The sequence below is a fragment of the Hyperoodon ampullatus genome, assembly GCF_949752795.1.
Source record: "Hyperoodon ampullatus genome assembly, chromosome: 1".
NCBI lineage: Eukaryota > Metazoa > Chordata > Mammalia > Artiodactyla > Ziphiidae > Hyperoodon > Hyperoodon ampullatus.
In genome coordinates, this window is record NC_136914.1 from 194773502 (window position 1) to 194788616 (window position 15115).

Sequence of the window (15115 nt, forward strand, 5' to 3'; positions counted from 1 at the left end):
CCTTAGACTTCAGGAATATTCAGTTTCAGACAGGTGTAGGTAAAACCTAAATGAATCTGTTTGGATATGTAAGTACACATTTGGGTATGTGCATTTTGAATATAGCATTAAAACAAAATCCAGTATCATAATTGCTTTGTTATATATGTCTAGTTAATTGAAAAAGTTGGAAGGTTAAAATGATAAGTAAGCCAATGTTTTATAAGGGCCAGGAGTCTGCCTATAATGTCATATCCTTACAGCAGCATTATAGGTGTATACATCAGGGCTGAGTTGGGAAGTGGGACCTTGTCCCTTTTAAAGTATTGCCAGTAAATTTTCAAAATAAGTATTGGCTTCTGCACAGTTCTGATTTTGTACATAGAGACCATTATCAAAGGAATTTATTGTATGCCTTTCCCTGTGCAGAAATTGTCTCTTGTCTTAGTAAGATATGGCCTATAAGCAGAATTTTCTGTTTGAACGTTTACTTTGTGTTCTAGGTTAGTGAGCATCAGTCTGTTTCAGTATTAGAGTTGATTTAGTATGGTCAAATGAATAAAAGATATACAGACATACCTGGAAAATTGCTTCTTTCCCTCCAGTGTATAGACATTTAACCTTTTAGTATTTATCTATACAACTTGAGTTTAGTGGACAGGACACTAATTTAGATGCTAAGAGCTCTGTGATCATTTATATTATCTACCTCATCTCTCTGAGCCTCCATCCCTCATTTGTAAAAATTGGATTAATATTTCTTAAATGAAAAATGTTTAGAGGTAATGAAATGAAGACTTTTTAAAGTTAAGTATAATAAAGAAAAGGTGCCATATGAAAAAACCTGAGATGATATACTGGTGGTGGTATTACAACATCCTCATAAAACACATTTAAGTAGTCTGGAGGAAGGGGGCTGGGGAGGGAAGTGACATTTGGGTTCGTTTTGCACCTGCAGGTTTTTATTCTCTGACTTCTGTTCTCTAGCACTCTAGATTCTCTTCCCTTTCACATTGTTTTAGCATATACAAGGCAGGAACCCAGACTCCAAGATAATACTTTGAACTTGGTATGGGTTCTGCAGTTAGTATCCTTTTTTAAACTTGGTCTTTTGAAATATACCTATTAGGGTCTTGACCACATAACTTCACTTAAGGAAGATTTCCTCATTTACTTGTAAGGGTTAAAGTTCTCTTTTATTGGTAATGTATTTCTCTTCTTGAACAGAGTGGAAAAATTGCATCTAGGACTATTTGACTATTTTTAAAAATATTTTAGCAGCCAAACAATGTGTTAAACTTGTTTTCTAAATGTAATTTAAAAGGAATTTACCAAAATGCAGTGGATCATCTGTAATCAAGTAGTGAAATATAGGTATCATAATTTATTTTCTTTGATGAGGGCTGATTTAAATTACTGCTTTTATTGGCCTTTGCTAGTTATGTTTTGAACAATTGAAAATAAATATACTTATTGCTTTCATGGGGGGAATTTTACAGGTTCAGCTCTATGAGGATTTTGCCAAGTCTCGTGCCAAGTGTGATGTTGATGAAACAGTTTCTTCAGCTGCACTTTCTGAAGAAACTGAAAAACCAAAGCTTAAAGCTACAGGCCATGTATTCCAGGTATATATTACAGTCCACTTTTTAAATGTTGTTGAACAATGTTCTTCAGTGCAGCAATTTTTACATGGAACACTGAAATACGGATTTATTTAGTTTTTTTCAGTGTTGTGTATACATTCTTGAAAATAGGTAAAAGTACCAATTTAATTTATTTTCATATTCATAATTAGTAATTAATAAGTGATTTAATATTAAAATTAAAGTAAAAACCGCAATATATGTTTATATATTACATGAAAAGAAGGGTTTTAAAATAGAGAACCTTTTATTTTCTATTCAAAAAATATTTGAACATCTACCACAAGGCAGTAATTTTTCTAACCTCAGGGGTTAATTAAAGCAGTGGACAAAACAGACCCCTTCCCTTGTAGAGGTGAAAAATGATTAAGTAAGTAAAATATATATATCATATAAAAGAAAATAAAGGCAAGTATGGGGTTATACAGTATAGGAGTCACGGTAGGTTGTGGTTTTCAATAGAGTGATCAGGGATGTCACTGAGAAGGTGACATTTGAGCGAAGATCTGAAGGAAGATTGAGGCATGCAGATATGTGGTGGGGGGGAGTGATTCCAGGCAGAGGATACATAAAGCACAGAAGTCCTGAGACAGATGATGAATGTGCTTGAGAAAAAAGAGATAGTATCAACTCACTTTTTTTCTTTCCCTTTTGAAATATTCCACTGTAGAATACCTTCCAAACCCCTTGTCACCAATAAATTAAATACTTGTAGCAGTTTTAAAGATAGAAATGGGAAAAGGTGATTTTGAAGGCTTATACCTCTCCCACAGTTTCTGTCATAGTGCTTACGGATACAGTTGAGACCCAAACTATAAGCCAAGTAAATGACAAAAGGCAAAGGGTATGGCTGAATCAGAGAAAGAAAAAAAAGACCTGAGGGGGTTCTGATTCTCAAACACAACCACTTGAAACACAACCACCTAGTTCCACCTTACCCTTCCCACCACCAGACCTGTTGAATCAAAATACTGTGTAGAGGGGAGAGATTTACAGATTTATAAGGTCCTCAAGAAGTTTTTATACCCACTGAAGTTTGAGAAACCTTTCTTTAGAAAATGATGTCTAGTTCTAGAATCATCTATCAGCATTATCAGGCACTTTGAGTGGGAAAGGGTTAGCTAGGAGCTAATAAATAAGACATTCTTTCACGAGAAGCTCATTGTCTAGTGGGGGAGACAGACATAAACAGTACAATTTATACGAGTTATAAATGCTGTCACAAAAATAAATACAAGTTGTGTAAGAAGCACAGATGAAGACATCACAGATGAGGTACTTGAACTGTTCCTTGAAGAACGAGCAGAGGAGTAGTGAGAAGGGGAAGAAAGGCATTTTAGATGGACTAGCACAGGGAAGATCCTGAGATAGGAACATTGGTGGCATGTGAAGGAGACTTGTGTATACTTTCTTCCCCTTTCTTGAAGGCATTACAGTACCTACGTAAACTGTGCAACCATCCAGCATTAGTCTTAACACCTCAACATCCAGAGTTCAAGAGTACTACTGAAAAACTTGCGGTTCAGAATTCTTCTCTCCATGATATTCAACATGCCCCTAAACTCTCGGCTTTGAAACAAGTAAGTAGGTCTTTTAAGTGTTGGATGTGTGTTGTACATTCTTGGTCTGTAACAGTAGGTAAATTTGCTTTTCCAAAAGATTACTGAGGTGTTTACTATTTCTTTTATTTTTAAATTTGGTTTGTTAAATTTTTGATACAGTTTTTTTTTTTTTTTTTTTTTTTTGCGGTACGCGGGCCTCTCACTGTTGTGGCCTCTCCCATTGCGGAGCACAGGCTCCGGACGCGCAGGCTCAGCAGCCATGGCTCACAGGCCCAGCCACTCCACGGCATGTGGGATCTTCCCGGACCGAGGCACGAACCCGTGTCCCCTGCATTGGCAGGCGGACTCTCAACCACTGCGCCACCAGGGAAGCCCTGATACAGCTTTTTTAAAAATTGTGGTAAAATATATAACATAGTATATGCCGTTTTAACCATTTTTAAGTGTAGAATTCTATGGCATTAATAACATTCACAGTGTTATGTAACCATCACCACTATTTATTTCCAAAATTTTTGCATCAACCAAATAGAAACTGTACCTGTTAAGCAATAACTTCCCACTCCCCTTTCTGTAACCCCAGGGAACCTCTAATCTACTTTCTGTCCGTATGAATTTGCCTGTTCTAAATATTTCATGTAAGTGGAATTATATCGTTCTTTTGTGGCTGGCTTATTTCACTTATTTTCAAGGTTCATTCATGTTAGAGCACATATCAGTACTTCATTCATTTTTATGGCCGGATAATAGTCCTTTGTTGTTGTTGTTATTACCACCACCAGTACATTTTGTTTATCCAGTCATGTGTTGATGACACTTGGGTTGTTTCCACCTTCTGGCTATTATGAATAATGCTGCAATGAACATTAGCTTGTATTTGTTTGAGTCCCTCTTTTTAGTTCTTTTAGATATTAGACCTAAGAGTGGAATTGCTGGATTATATGGCAATTCCATGTTTAACTTTTTCAGGAACTGCCAAACTGCTTTCCACAGTGGCTGCAACATTTACATTCCCAAGCTATGTGCCAGGGTTCTGATTTCCCTACATCCTCATCAACACTTATTTTCCTTTTTTTTTTTTTTTTTTTTTGCGGTACGTGGGCCTCTCACTGTTGTGGCCTCTCCCGCTGCGGAGCACAGGCTCCGGATACGCAGGCTCAGCGGCCATGGCTCACGGGCCCAGCCGCTCCCGCGGCATGTGGGATCCTCCCGGACCGGGGCACAAACCCGTGTCCCCTGCATCGGCAGGCGGACTCTCAACCACTGCGCCACCAGGGAAGCCCTTTCCTTTTTTTAAGTATAGCCATCACAGTAGGTATGAAGTGGTATCACATTGTTGATTTGATTTGCTATTCCTAAATGACTAATGATGTTGTTTTTCATGTGCTTATTGGGACATTTGTATATATTCTTTGGAGAAATGCCTGTTTAAGTCCTTTGACTGTTTTTTCATTGGGTTGTTTGTCTTTTGGTTGAGTTTTAGTTTATATTCTAGATATTAAGCCTTTATCAGATACATGATTTGCAGATACTTTCTCCCATTCTATAGATGGTCTTTTAACTTTCTTGGTCATTTCCTCCATGGTGTCTGATGAGAAAAGAGGTGTTCATCTCATTGAGAATCCCTTTTACATGAAGTCACTTTTGGGAATTCCCTGGCAGTCCAGTGGTTAGGACTTGGCACTTTCACTGCCAGGTCCCGGGTTTGATCCCTGGTTGGGAGATGAAGATCCCACAGGTCATGTGGTGGTGGGGTGGTCACTTTACTCTTGCTGTCGTCAAGATTTTGCTTTTTGTCTTTGTCTTTCAACAGCTTGATTATAATGTGTGTCAGTGTGGATCACTGGAATTAATTTTTCTAGGAACTGCTTGCTCTGCCATTTGTTCATGTCACTCTTGGTATAACTTTTAAAAATGGAGTTTTAAAAAATTCTGAAATTTGGAAAGGTTAAAGGAACCAATTTCAAGTTAATGTAAATGTTAATACCATTTAGTTTTTCTAGCCTTAAAAATTAAGATCTTATTGTAAAATCTGGACTTTATTATTTTAGCGTTTTGTAGTTATTCTGGCTTAAATTTTATTGAGAATAACTAATGGATGAAGATTTTAGATTTCACACGGGCTAGTGTAGAAAATGTTATAAATGAGAGCCCCAGATGCTAATCTGCTTTTCAGGTCACAGGTAAGTTAACCTTTTCTCACCACAAAGAGGAATATTTATTTTGGTGAGATTGACTGCCTACTTTTATTGGACATCTGTGTAATAGTTGATTCTTTTTTCAAGTTGCTGTTGGACTGTGGTTTGGGAAATGGCAGCACTTCCGAGAGTGGCACAGAGTCTGTTGTAGCCCAGCACAGGATACTGATCTTCTGTCAGCTTAAAAGTATGCTTGATATAGTAGAGCATGATCTTCTCAAACCTCACTTACCCTCTGTCACTTACTTGAGATTAGATGGTAGCATACCTCCTGGCCAGAGGCATTCCATTGTTTCACGGTAAGTGGCTTCTAAAATCTTACAAATCAAGTTATAGTCAATTTATTATTATTACTTACATAGAAGTTTGCCTCATGAAGTATCTTCTTTGGCTAGATATTTGCAAATGTGTTTTTTTGTTGTGTAATTCAATCCAACTAAATCTTTACCTTTTTAAAATACAGAACTGCAGAAATATAATTGAATAGTTCGTTTAGTTAGGGGGAAAAAAGTGTGACTGTATTAGGAAACACTCCTAAGGGCATGAAAGAAATTTAAGGCATCAACAAAAAATAGAGATAACTACTTTCCCCTCATCTGTTTATGGGGGTTGGGGCAGGAGGAAGCAAACAAATGGCTTGACTAAGCTCTTTATCCTGATCCCTCTGTCTCTGCTGAAAACAAGTTGGAAGCTGGCCTCGCTTGGAAGCAGAATCACTCAGTGCAGTGTTTCTTACGTGTGGTCTCCTCCCTCTGCTTTGGAAATCTCAGGTTCATTTTTAAAAATGCATATTCCTAGGTTCTGTCCCAGGCCTGCTGACTTCAAGAGTGAGCATTTTTAACAAGCATCCCTAAGAGATTTTTAGGCACAAAACAGAGACCCACGAAGGGACTTTGAACTCAGGTTTGACTCTGACTCTACCATTGAGGCAGTGTTCTCTTGGGCCTGTTTATTATCCACACAGCCTGAGTCTCTCAGATAACAATAATATCTTATAGAGCTACTGTAACAAATAACATAAAGCATATAAAGTACAAAGTCCATTGCTTGACTCAGAGTGAGTAATAAATGGTAGCTTAGTAATGTTAGTTTTTCTTTTTCCTAGAAGCTACCAGATGTCCTTTGTCAATATCTTCTAGGACTAGTACAATTTTAGCAACCCTCAGCACGCTAATCTTCTACCTTCCCTGACTGATCTAACCTTTCTCTACACTCTTCTGTCTCCATATGTTAAAGGTTCATAGTTGGGTTTTGTCTTAATTATAATTAGTGTTCCATTTTTGCATCCATTTTGCAATTGGACTTAATTGCTAGGTATGAAATTTCTGACGTTCTAGAATACCTTCTTTCCACTACTAAAGATGTTATGTAGATTAAAAGAAGATGGTCTGAACTCAGGTGGTCACAGAAATGTCTATGTCGTGGATTATAAAGCAGTGTTCTCATTTGTGCTCTTTAATTTTTATTAAACAGTTCAGTTTCTATTACTTGAACTTTAGGAAGAAATGTACTAATTTTATTTTTTAATATCTATGTTTTTAGGTTTAACAACGATCCATCCATAGATGTTCTCTTACTTACAACTCACGTTGGTGGCCTGGGGCTTAACTTAACAGGCGCTGACACAGTGGTATTTGTGGAGCATGACTGGAATCCCATGCGTGATCTACAAGCCATGGACCGGGCCCATCGCATTGGGCAGGTAAAAAGTCAACACTCACAGGTGTTAACTTGTGCACTGGGAAAAATAACTCCCTGCAAAAGACAGGAAGCCTTGGTTTAAGTTCCTGCTCCTATGTTAGTTAAGTGTTGTGACGTTAAGCAAGTCACTTAATTTTGTGGCACCATTTCCTCATGCATTAAATGAGGTGCTTGGGCTAAGAAAACCTGGGAAACTGTCCATTCCTAATATTCTGTGATCGTCTACAAACATTTTAAGGTCATGGGCACAGATAAAAAGAAAACCCAATCCTAATTCAATGGTAGTTAAGTACTTACTTAGTACAAGTATGCAAACCCTCTGACTTGGTAAATCTCAAAATTTACTTACCCATTTATTCTTGCTACAGTTGCTTAACTTCTTTTTCTCATTCAGAAACGTGTGGTTAACGTGTACCGATTGATAACCAGAGGAACGTTGGAAGAGAAAATAATGGGTTTGCAGAAATTCAAGATGAACATAGCAAATACTGTTATTAGCCAAGAGAATTCTAGTTTGCAGAGTATGGGGACAGATCAACTCCTTGATCTGTTTACTCTTGATAAGGTAAAGAACTTATACAATTTGTTGTATCTTTAATGTGTTCACAGACTTCCTGGGACTGCTTGGTAAAAGTATTAAAAGGAACAGCAAAAGTCATTCACTTTAGTATCACCTAGACAACCCTTTGAGGGAATTTTTGATGTCCAGATAAAACTCTCCAGGATACTAGGGGATGTTTGAAGGTCTGACTTTCTGATTGATGTCTCCAGTGTCTTCCCCAGGTTTTCTTTCCTTAGTCCCTACCTGCTAAAGGACAGCTGTTTCTGGAGTCTGCTAGACCTGGGTGTGCGTTTCTTGCCCTGCCTCCTATTAACTGGTGACCTTAGGCAAATTAACTTCTCTGACCATCTTCAGCCTTGGCAGAATAACAATGCCTACCTATATTACTACAGAGTTGTGAAGATAATAAATAGTAGCTATTGTTAATGTGGATGATGGAACGAATATATATCAGATAACAATCCATTATCAAAGGATGTACCAGCTGGAAATATTGGTTGGTCTAATAATGTAAAACTAATAGGGTTGGATTTAAAGTCCTGTGTAGGTTCAGAAAATCAACTGTACACTCAGTGTAAGTTAAGGTGAGAAATGGCCTTATATAATGCAATTAAACTAGCTGTAATAACAGAATTATAGTGTCCAAATGTGAGAGAAAGTAGTTCCACTCTACTCTGTGTGTGTTAAGCCACATTTAGAATACTGTCTGGTTCTGGGTGCTGCATTTTAAACAGTAACAAATCAGTGAATCCCCAAAAGATGGCCAGAATGGAGAAAAGTTCTCCAATCATGTCATGTAAGGGAGGTTGAAAGAACAGGATCTGTGTAACCCAGAAAAAAAGGCTCAAAGAAACATGGATTGCTTCAAATGTATTTTATTCCGTTTGAAAGAATATTCTTATGGGTGACTTTCAGCAAGCAGAAACTGGGCTCAAGGGGTGTTCCAAGGAAGGATCTTATTGGCAAAATTTGAATATGGACTACATATGAGATCATCTTAATATACCAATATTAAATTTCCTTAATTTGATCTTTGTACTTTGGTTATGTAAGAGAATGTCCTTGTTCTTGGGATAAAGGGGCATAATATCTACAAGTTACTCTCAAATGGTTTTGGGAAAGGCTGATAATTTAACTATGTATCTAATACTAACATATACACAGGCGTATATGTATATATATACACACACACACACACACACACAGGGGAGAAGAATGACAAAGCCAAGTGACACAGTTAACAGTGAGTTCTTTGCAATGTTCTTAAAATTCTTCTCAAATAAAAAGCATAAAATGATAAATTATTAGGGCTGTGGGAAAATAGAATAGGCTATCTTATGAGTTCACGAACTTCCCCATATTTTGAAGTGTTTAACTGTTGAAAAAGTGCAATGTTAGAAACAAGTATGATATTTTAAAGGAAAATAAAATTTCTGAAATTAATCTTTCATTTTATCTTTCTGCCAATTTTTCTTAAGGATGGCAAAGCAGAAAAAGCTGACACCTCTACTTCTGGAAAAGCAAGTATGAAATCAGTCCTTGAGAACCTGAGCGACCTTTGGGATCAAGAGCAATACGAGTCAGAGTACAGCCTGGAAAAGTTCATGCATTCTCTCAAATAACTATCAGATATTGTAAATGCAATTGCTGCTAGTTCAGTAACATTTCTGCTGATATTCAGCAAATTTCAAAGTTTATGGTGAACTTTTTAGCTCAATGTGTAAATAGATCTGAAGAATATTCAGCATAACGCTGGTTCTTGTTTCACTGGGGGGAACAAGTTATTCTCAAACATTTGCACTGTATTAAATTTAAATGTTAATGTGAAATGGTTTAAATTTTACATGCTGAATAGCTGCAGAGCAGAAGAACCAAACCAGGTTTACATGTGCTACCATGAGGTGTTCTTACTGGGAACAAGCCTCCTATCTTTACATAGTAGTCACTTTGTACAGGATAATATCCATGAGTACGTTAGTGTTCATGTACATTTTTCCTTTTAAAGAGAACTTGTTTTTATAAATGATTAAAACTAGGGCTTTTTTTGTATAAAAGCCTTAATGAGCCATAATTTTAAGAATAATGACTACAATACTGGTCACTCTTGGAACATGAAAATCTTAGACAATGAATTGAACCAAGCCTTTGGTGGAAACTTTATATATTTAATGCAAAGGCATAGTGTTGTTCAAATCTTTAACATCATCTTGTCAACTTTTAAAATATATCAACTATTCTAAATACAGGTAATGTTCTATTTAAGGCTATCATAACATCCTATTAAGAGGGTGTTCTTTTAATTTATCTAAGGGCTAGGATATAGCCAGATTCTGAGAACATATCTACTCAATAGGTTTCAATCATATATATATATATATATATATATATATATATATATATATATATATATATATATAAAATATATATATTTTTTGTAACTATGAACCTATACAGTTTTCCAGAAGTAGATTTTACACTGTTTAGAATTTCAAAACCTATGGTGAAAAGACTGTTTATCGTAGTAATGCATGACTGAAGCATAAAAGGGAGAAATGATTCCTTTATACACACAAACATACATAAATACACGTATCTATATGCACAGATGTACCTATCCTGCATCCGAAAGGGTGCTTGGTATTGGCACTAAAATCATGTAGTTATACTGGGCAGCAATAATTGGGCATGAAGCTTGTTAGTGTTAGAAAAGTGAGCTCAACAGTGAGGGTGGGTATATGTATATAGATATGCATGTATGTGTATGTATATAATTTTATATATTTCACACATAAATTAATACATGCCTGTGTGCATATATATGTATGGGATATATTTGTATATACATGTACAGGAAATAAACATCCCCCAGGTTTGTGGCTGGCCATACACATAGGCATTGGTTTCAAAACCATCAGACCTCAGCTGTAAAATAACTTTTTGTTAAAGTTATACTGTTCTGCAGCATTTAGACATGGATATGTGTCACATTTCAGTAGCTTTGACAACCATACTGTAACATTAAACATAGCATTCCACAAGAGAATAAAAAAAAAGATTTAACTGTAAAAATATGTGCAACTGTGTGTTATTTGTAGGAAATGATCACTAGAAAAAGCAAAAGATTATTAGTTTAGATATGGTCTAAAAATGCTCAAGATCTTTTTTCTTACTAATTAAATGGTTATTTTTTCATTATTTAGGATTTATAGTCAAATTTGGTGGAAGACAAAAAGGAAATTCTTGACTTTATATAGAATATCCATTGTACATAGCACAGTGAAGCTGTTTGGGAATGTGACCACTCAGAGGCAGAAGTGGGGGGGACTATAAGAGCATAATAGAAATTACAGAAAAGTAACAGCGTTGCATCACATATCTGTTCCAAATATTTAATCCCAGTACAATCTTATACCTCCCGATTAAAGATAGACCTCCCAATTTCCCAGAACACATGCTGGCATCAGTGGAATCTAAGTGAAATTGATTGCAGGAACATCTGTTACCAAGTGCCAGAGTACTCAGTGTGAATCTACAAAGCAAAAACTTGAGTTGTGTCGATTAACAAAATATTTGCTAGTCACACAAATCAGTGTCAGACATCAAAAACGGCCTCCTGCTTAAAGAAAGGGTTCCCACCAGTCTCTAGTAAATTCCCTTAAACCAGTGAAGTTCTGTTGAATATAGGGGCTGAGATCCTACTATCTGTGTAGGGACAACAACCATGGTTTCAGGCTCACAGGAGAAAGTGGAGCTATAACTTAATCCTCTCCATAAAGCCACAAAGAGTTCATGTATTGAAACAGGACTAGTAGAACTGTCCAAGAGCCCAGAATCACAAAGTCATCTGTGAGAAATCAGAATCCCAGAATATCTGTACCAAAGGTAAGTAAGGTTGGGTTATTTTAAATGTATAGCTATAAGAACCACAAATTAAGAAAATAACATATCAACTCCGGGACCCTAGCAGAAGCAAACAAAACTGCCCTATAGGAACAGTTTCAGATAGGGTTCCTTAGGATTACCACAGGGGAAAGCTTCTAAGATTAAACTCACACACACACAATCTACAGGAGGCAATGAACTACCAGGAGGAAGAGTCAGCAGATATAAACAGGAAAATTCGTTATTTCAAAACTGCAAATAGGGACTTCCCTGGTGGTCCAGTGGTAAAGAAACCACCTTACAATGCAGGGGACGAGGGTTTGATCCCTGGTCAGGGAACTAATATCCTACATGCCACGGGGCAACTAAGCCCGCACTACAGCTACTGAGCTTACGCGTCACAACTAGAGAGCCTGTGTGCCGCAAACAACAGAGCCCACGTGCTCTGGAACCCATGAGCCACAACTACAGAGCCCACATGCCCTGGAGCCTGCACACCACAACTAGAGAGAAGCCCACGTGCCGCAACAAAAAGCCCACGTGCCACAATGAAAGATCCTGCATGCCTCAGCGAAGATCCTGCGTGCTGCAACTAAGACCCAGTGCAGCCAAAAATTAAATAAATAAATCTTTAAAAAAGAGAATAAAAACTGCAAATAGAATAATCTGAAAGACCATAAAATAATCATTAATTAGATATGAAAATAAGGAAAACATTATTTAAAAGTTAGGCAAATTTGAAACATTCATAAATGAAAAGTCACGAATTGAAAACTTGATAGTCATCAATGCAGATTAGACACAGGTGAAGAGAGAATGTGAATTGGGAGACTGATCTTATAAAATCTATGATGGGATACAGAGATGGATTGATAGAAACTATGAAAGGGCAGGCAAAAATGGGAGATGGAATGAGAGCACCTAATAATACAGTTCATAGGAGGGTCCAGAAGGAATGGGATATGGGAAAAGAGACGAAGTCGTCTTTGACTTAACTCTAATTATTACACACCCCTGCATCCAGTCTATCAGCATGTTCTACCATCTCTGGCTCCAAAATATATTCCAAGTCTTCACCATTCTCCATCTCTACTACTACTGCTATAGTTCCCACCATCATCTTGACTCTTCAGGACTACTGTATTCTAACTGGTCTTCCCACTTGCCAAGCCTCCCGTGACTTCCTATGACACTCATACTGAATCTGAGCTCCTTACCATAGTATACAAGCCCTACATGTTCTGGGCCCTGCCCATCTCTCTCACTTTCATCATATCCCACCATATTTACCCCAGTCAAGTCAGTCTGTCCCCCTGCTAATGCCTCAATGTAAAACCAAATGTGTTTCCATCTCGATTTTGGTTCTTGTACAGCTTGGTGAATGGTATCATGGGGAGATATGGAATACTGAAAAAGGAACAGATTGGGAAGGGGAAGAGTAGGAAATCAAGAATTGTCTTTCGGTCGTTAAATTGAGATCCTTGTTATATCAAAGGAGAGATGTTGAATCTAGAGCTCAAAGGAAAGGTCAAGACTAGAGATATAAATTTGGAAGACAGTATTTTTTTTTTTTTTTTTTGGTATGCGGGCCTCTCACTGTTGTGGCCTCTCCCGTTGCGGAGCACAGGCTCCGCGGCCATGGCCCATGGGGCCAGCCGCTCCGCGGCACGTGGAATCCTCCCCGACCGGGGCACGAACCCGCGTCCCCTGCATCGGCAGGCGGACTCTCAACCACTGCGCCACCGGGGAAGCCCCCTGGAAGACAGTATTTTTAAGGAATGTATGGGACTGAATGAAATCTTCTGTGGTGTTATTTATATAGTGAAGTACTATATAGCAGTGAAAAATCATTGACTATAGTAAAACATGGATAAATCTCAAAAACAATGTTGAATGAAAAAAATAATAAAATATGTATAGTTTCAGTCTATATAAAGACTAAAAACAGGTAAAAATGAAACACTGTTTAGGGATATACAAACAAATCACATATATGGTTATTTCACATTTGAAACATAAACTGAGTGACAGTCACATGCACAACACTTATTGATCACTTCCTGCTCTGTACCAAACACAATGGGAGAAGCTTAAAGACCAGTGAGGAGGAAGGATACCTTAGCCAACAACTGATATGGTTACATTAATTTCAGAAGAAGTAGACCTCAAGGCAAAAAATATTACTTACAATAAAGAGGGGTACCTCGTAATGATAAAGTGATTTCAGTTAACCAGGAAGTTATAACAGCTCCAAACTGATATACACCTCAAAATCCATAAAGGAAAATAGACAACTACATAAAAGGAAATGGACAGGTCCAAGGTCATAGAGATTTTAATACACCTCTTTCAGTAGAACAAGCAGGCAAAAAAAAAAAAAAAAGCAACAGGATACAGACAATTTGAATAATATGGTTGACAAATGTGACTTAATTGACATACCTAGATATAACCAACAACTCCAGAATACATTCTTTGGAAGTTCATGTGGAACATTCACCACAACTGACCATATGCTGAGCCATAATGCAAGTCCTGGCAAATTTTAAGAAATTAAAATCACAAATACAGTGTCCACTTTCTCCACTCCTATTCAGGAGAGTGTAGTATTGGCATAAAGATAGATCAAAGATATACTTGAGGTCCTTCCTTGTGCAACATGACAATAAAAGGAAAGCACACACATCAGAAAATAAGAGACAAAACTTTTGACTTACAACGTCTATGTAGAAAATTCCGAAGAATCTACAAGAAAGTTACTAGAATTGAGTTTAGGAAGTTCTTGGGATACAAAGTCAATATACAAAAAGTCAAATGTATTTTTATACTTGGCAATAAAAAATTGGAAACTGAAATTTTTAAACATACTGTATATAATAGCACCAAAATCCATAAAATAAGTCTTAGAAAACATGTAAAAGGTTTGTGTGCTGAAAACTATAAAAATGCTGATGAAGGAAATCAAAAAGATATTTAAAAATAGAGATACATATTATGTTCATGGATTCAAAACTCAAAATTGTTAAGATTTCAGTTCTCTCCATACAGATCTATAGACACAAAGCAATTCCAATCAAAATTTCCAGGAGGACATTTTGTACATATCAAACTGATGCTAAAATTTATATGGAAAGGCAAAGGAAACATAGTAATCAAAGAAAACTATGAAAAAGGAAACAGTTGTAAGACTTACACTGCCAGATTTTAAAGCTTACTATACATGTATAGTAGTCAAGAGAGCGTAGTACTGGCATAAAGACAGATTAATGGAACAGAACAGATTGCCTACAAATATACTGACACTTAAATAGTCAATTGATTTTCTACAAAGGTGCTAAGGCAACTCAATGGACAAGATAATCTTTTCAAAAAGTGTGTGTCCATATGCTAAAAAAATAATAATAACCCACAACTCCAAACATACCTTATATCTTATGCAAAATTTAATTCAAAGTTAAACATGGACATACATGATAAACCCAAAGGCGTTTAACTTCTATAGAAACAGAAAACATCAGAGAAAATTTTTATGATGTTGGGTTGGGCAAAGATTTCTTAGAAATTATACTATAAATATGATCCATAGAA

General features: G+C 36.8%; 1 protein-coding gene across 1 annotated transcript in view; it reads left to right on the top strand.

Annotated features, from left to right (window-relative positions):
• The window catches only part of BTAF1 (B-TFIID TATA-box binding protein associated factor 1), a gene marked incomplete at both ends in the record, with an annotated part of 94571 nt that extends 85304 nt beyond the window's left edge, over positions 1 to 9267 (top strand). Inside the window, 6 exons of the mRNA XM_079706036.1 lie at positions 1479 to 1604; positions 3050 to 3202; positions 5470 to 5681; positions 6925 to 7084; positions 7478 to 7648; positions 9124 to 9267. Coding sequence (XP_079562162.1) covers positions 1479 to 1604; positions 3050 to 3202; positions 5470 to 5681; positions 6925 to 7084; positions 7478 to 7648; positions 9124 to 9267 — 966 coding nt within the window. The remainder of the gene's footprint in view (positions 1 to 1478; positions 1605 to 3049; positions 3203 to 5469; positions 5682 to 6924; positions 7085 to 7477; positions 7649 to 9123) is intronic.
• Between the last annotated feature and the right edge of the window lie 5848 nt (positions 9268 to 15115).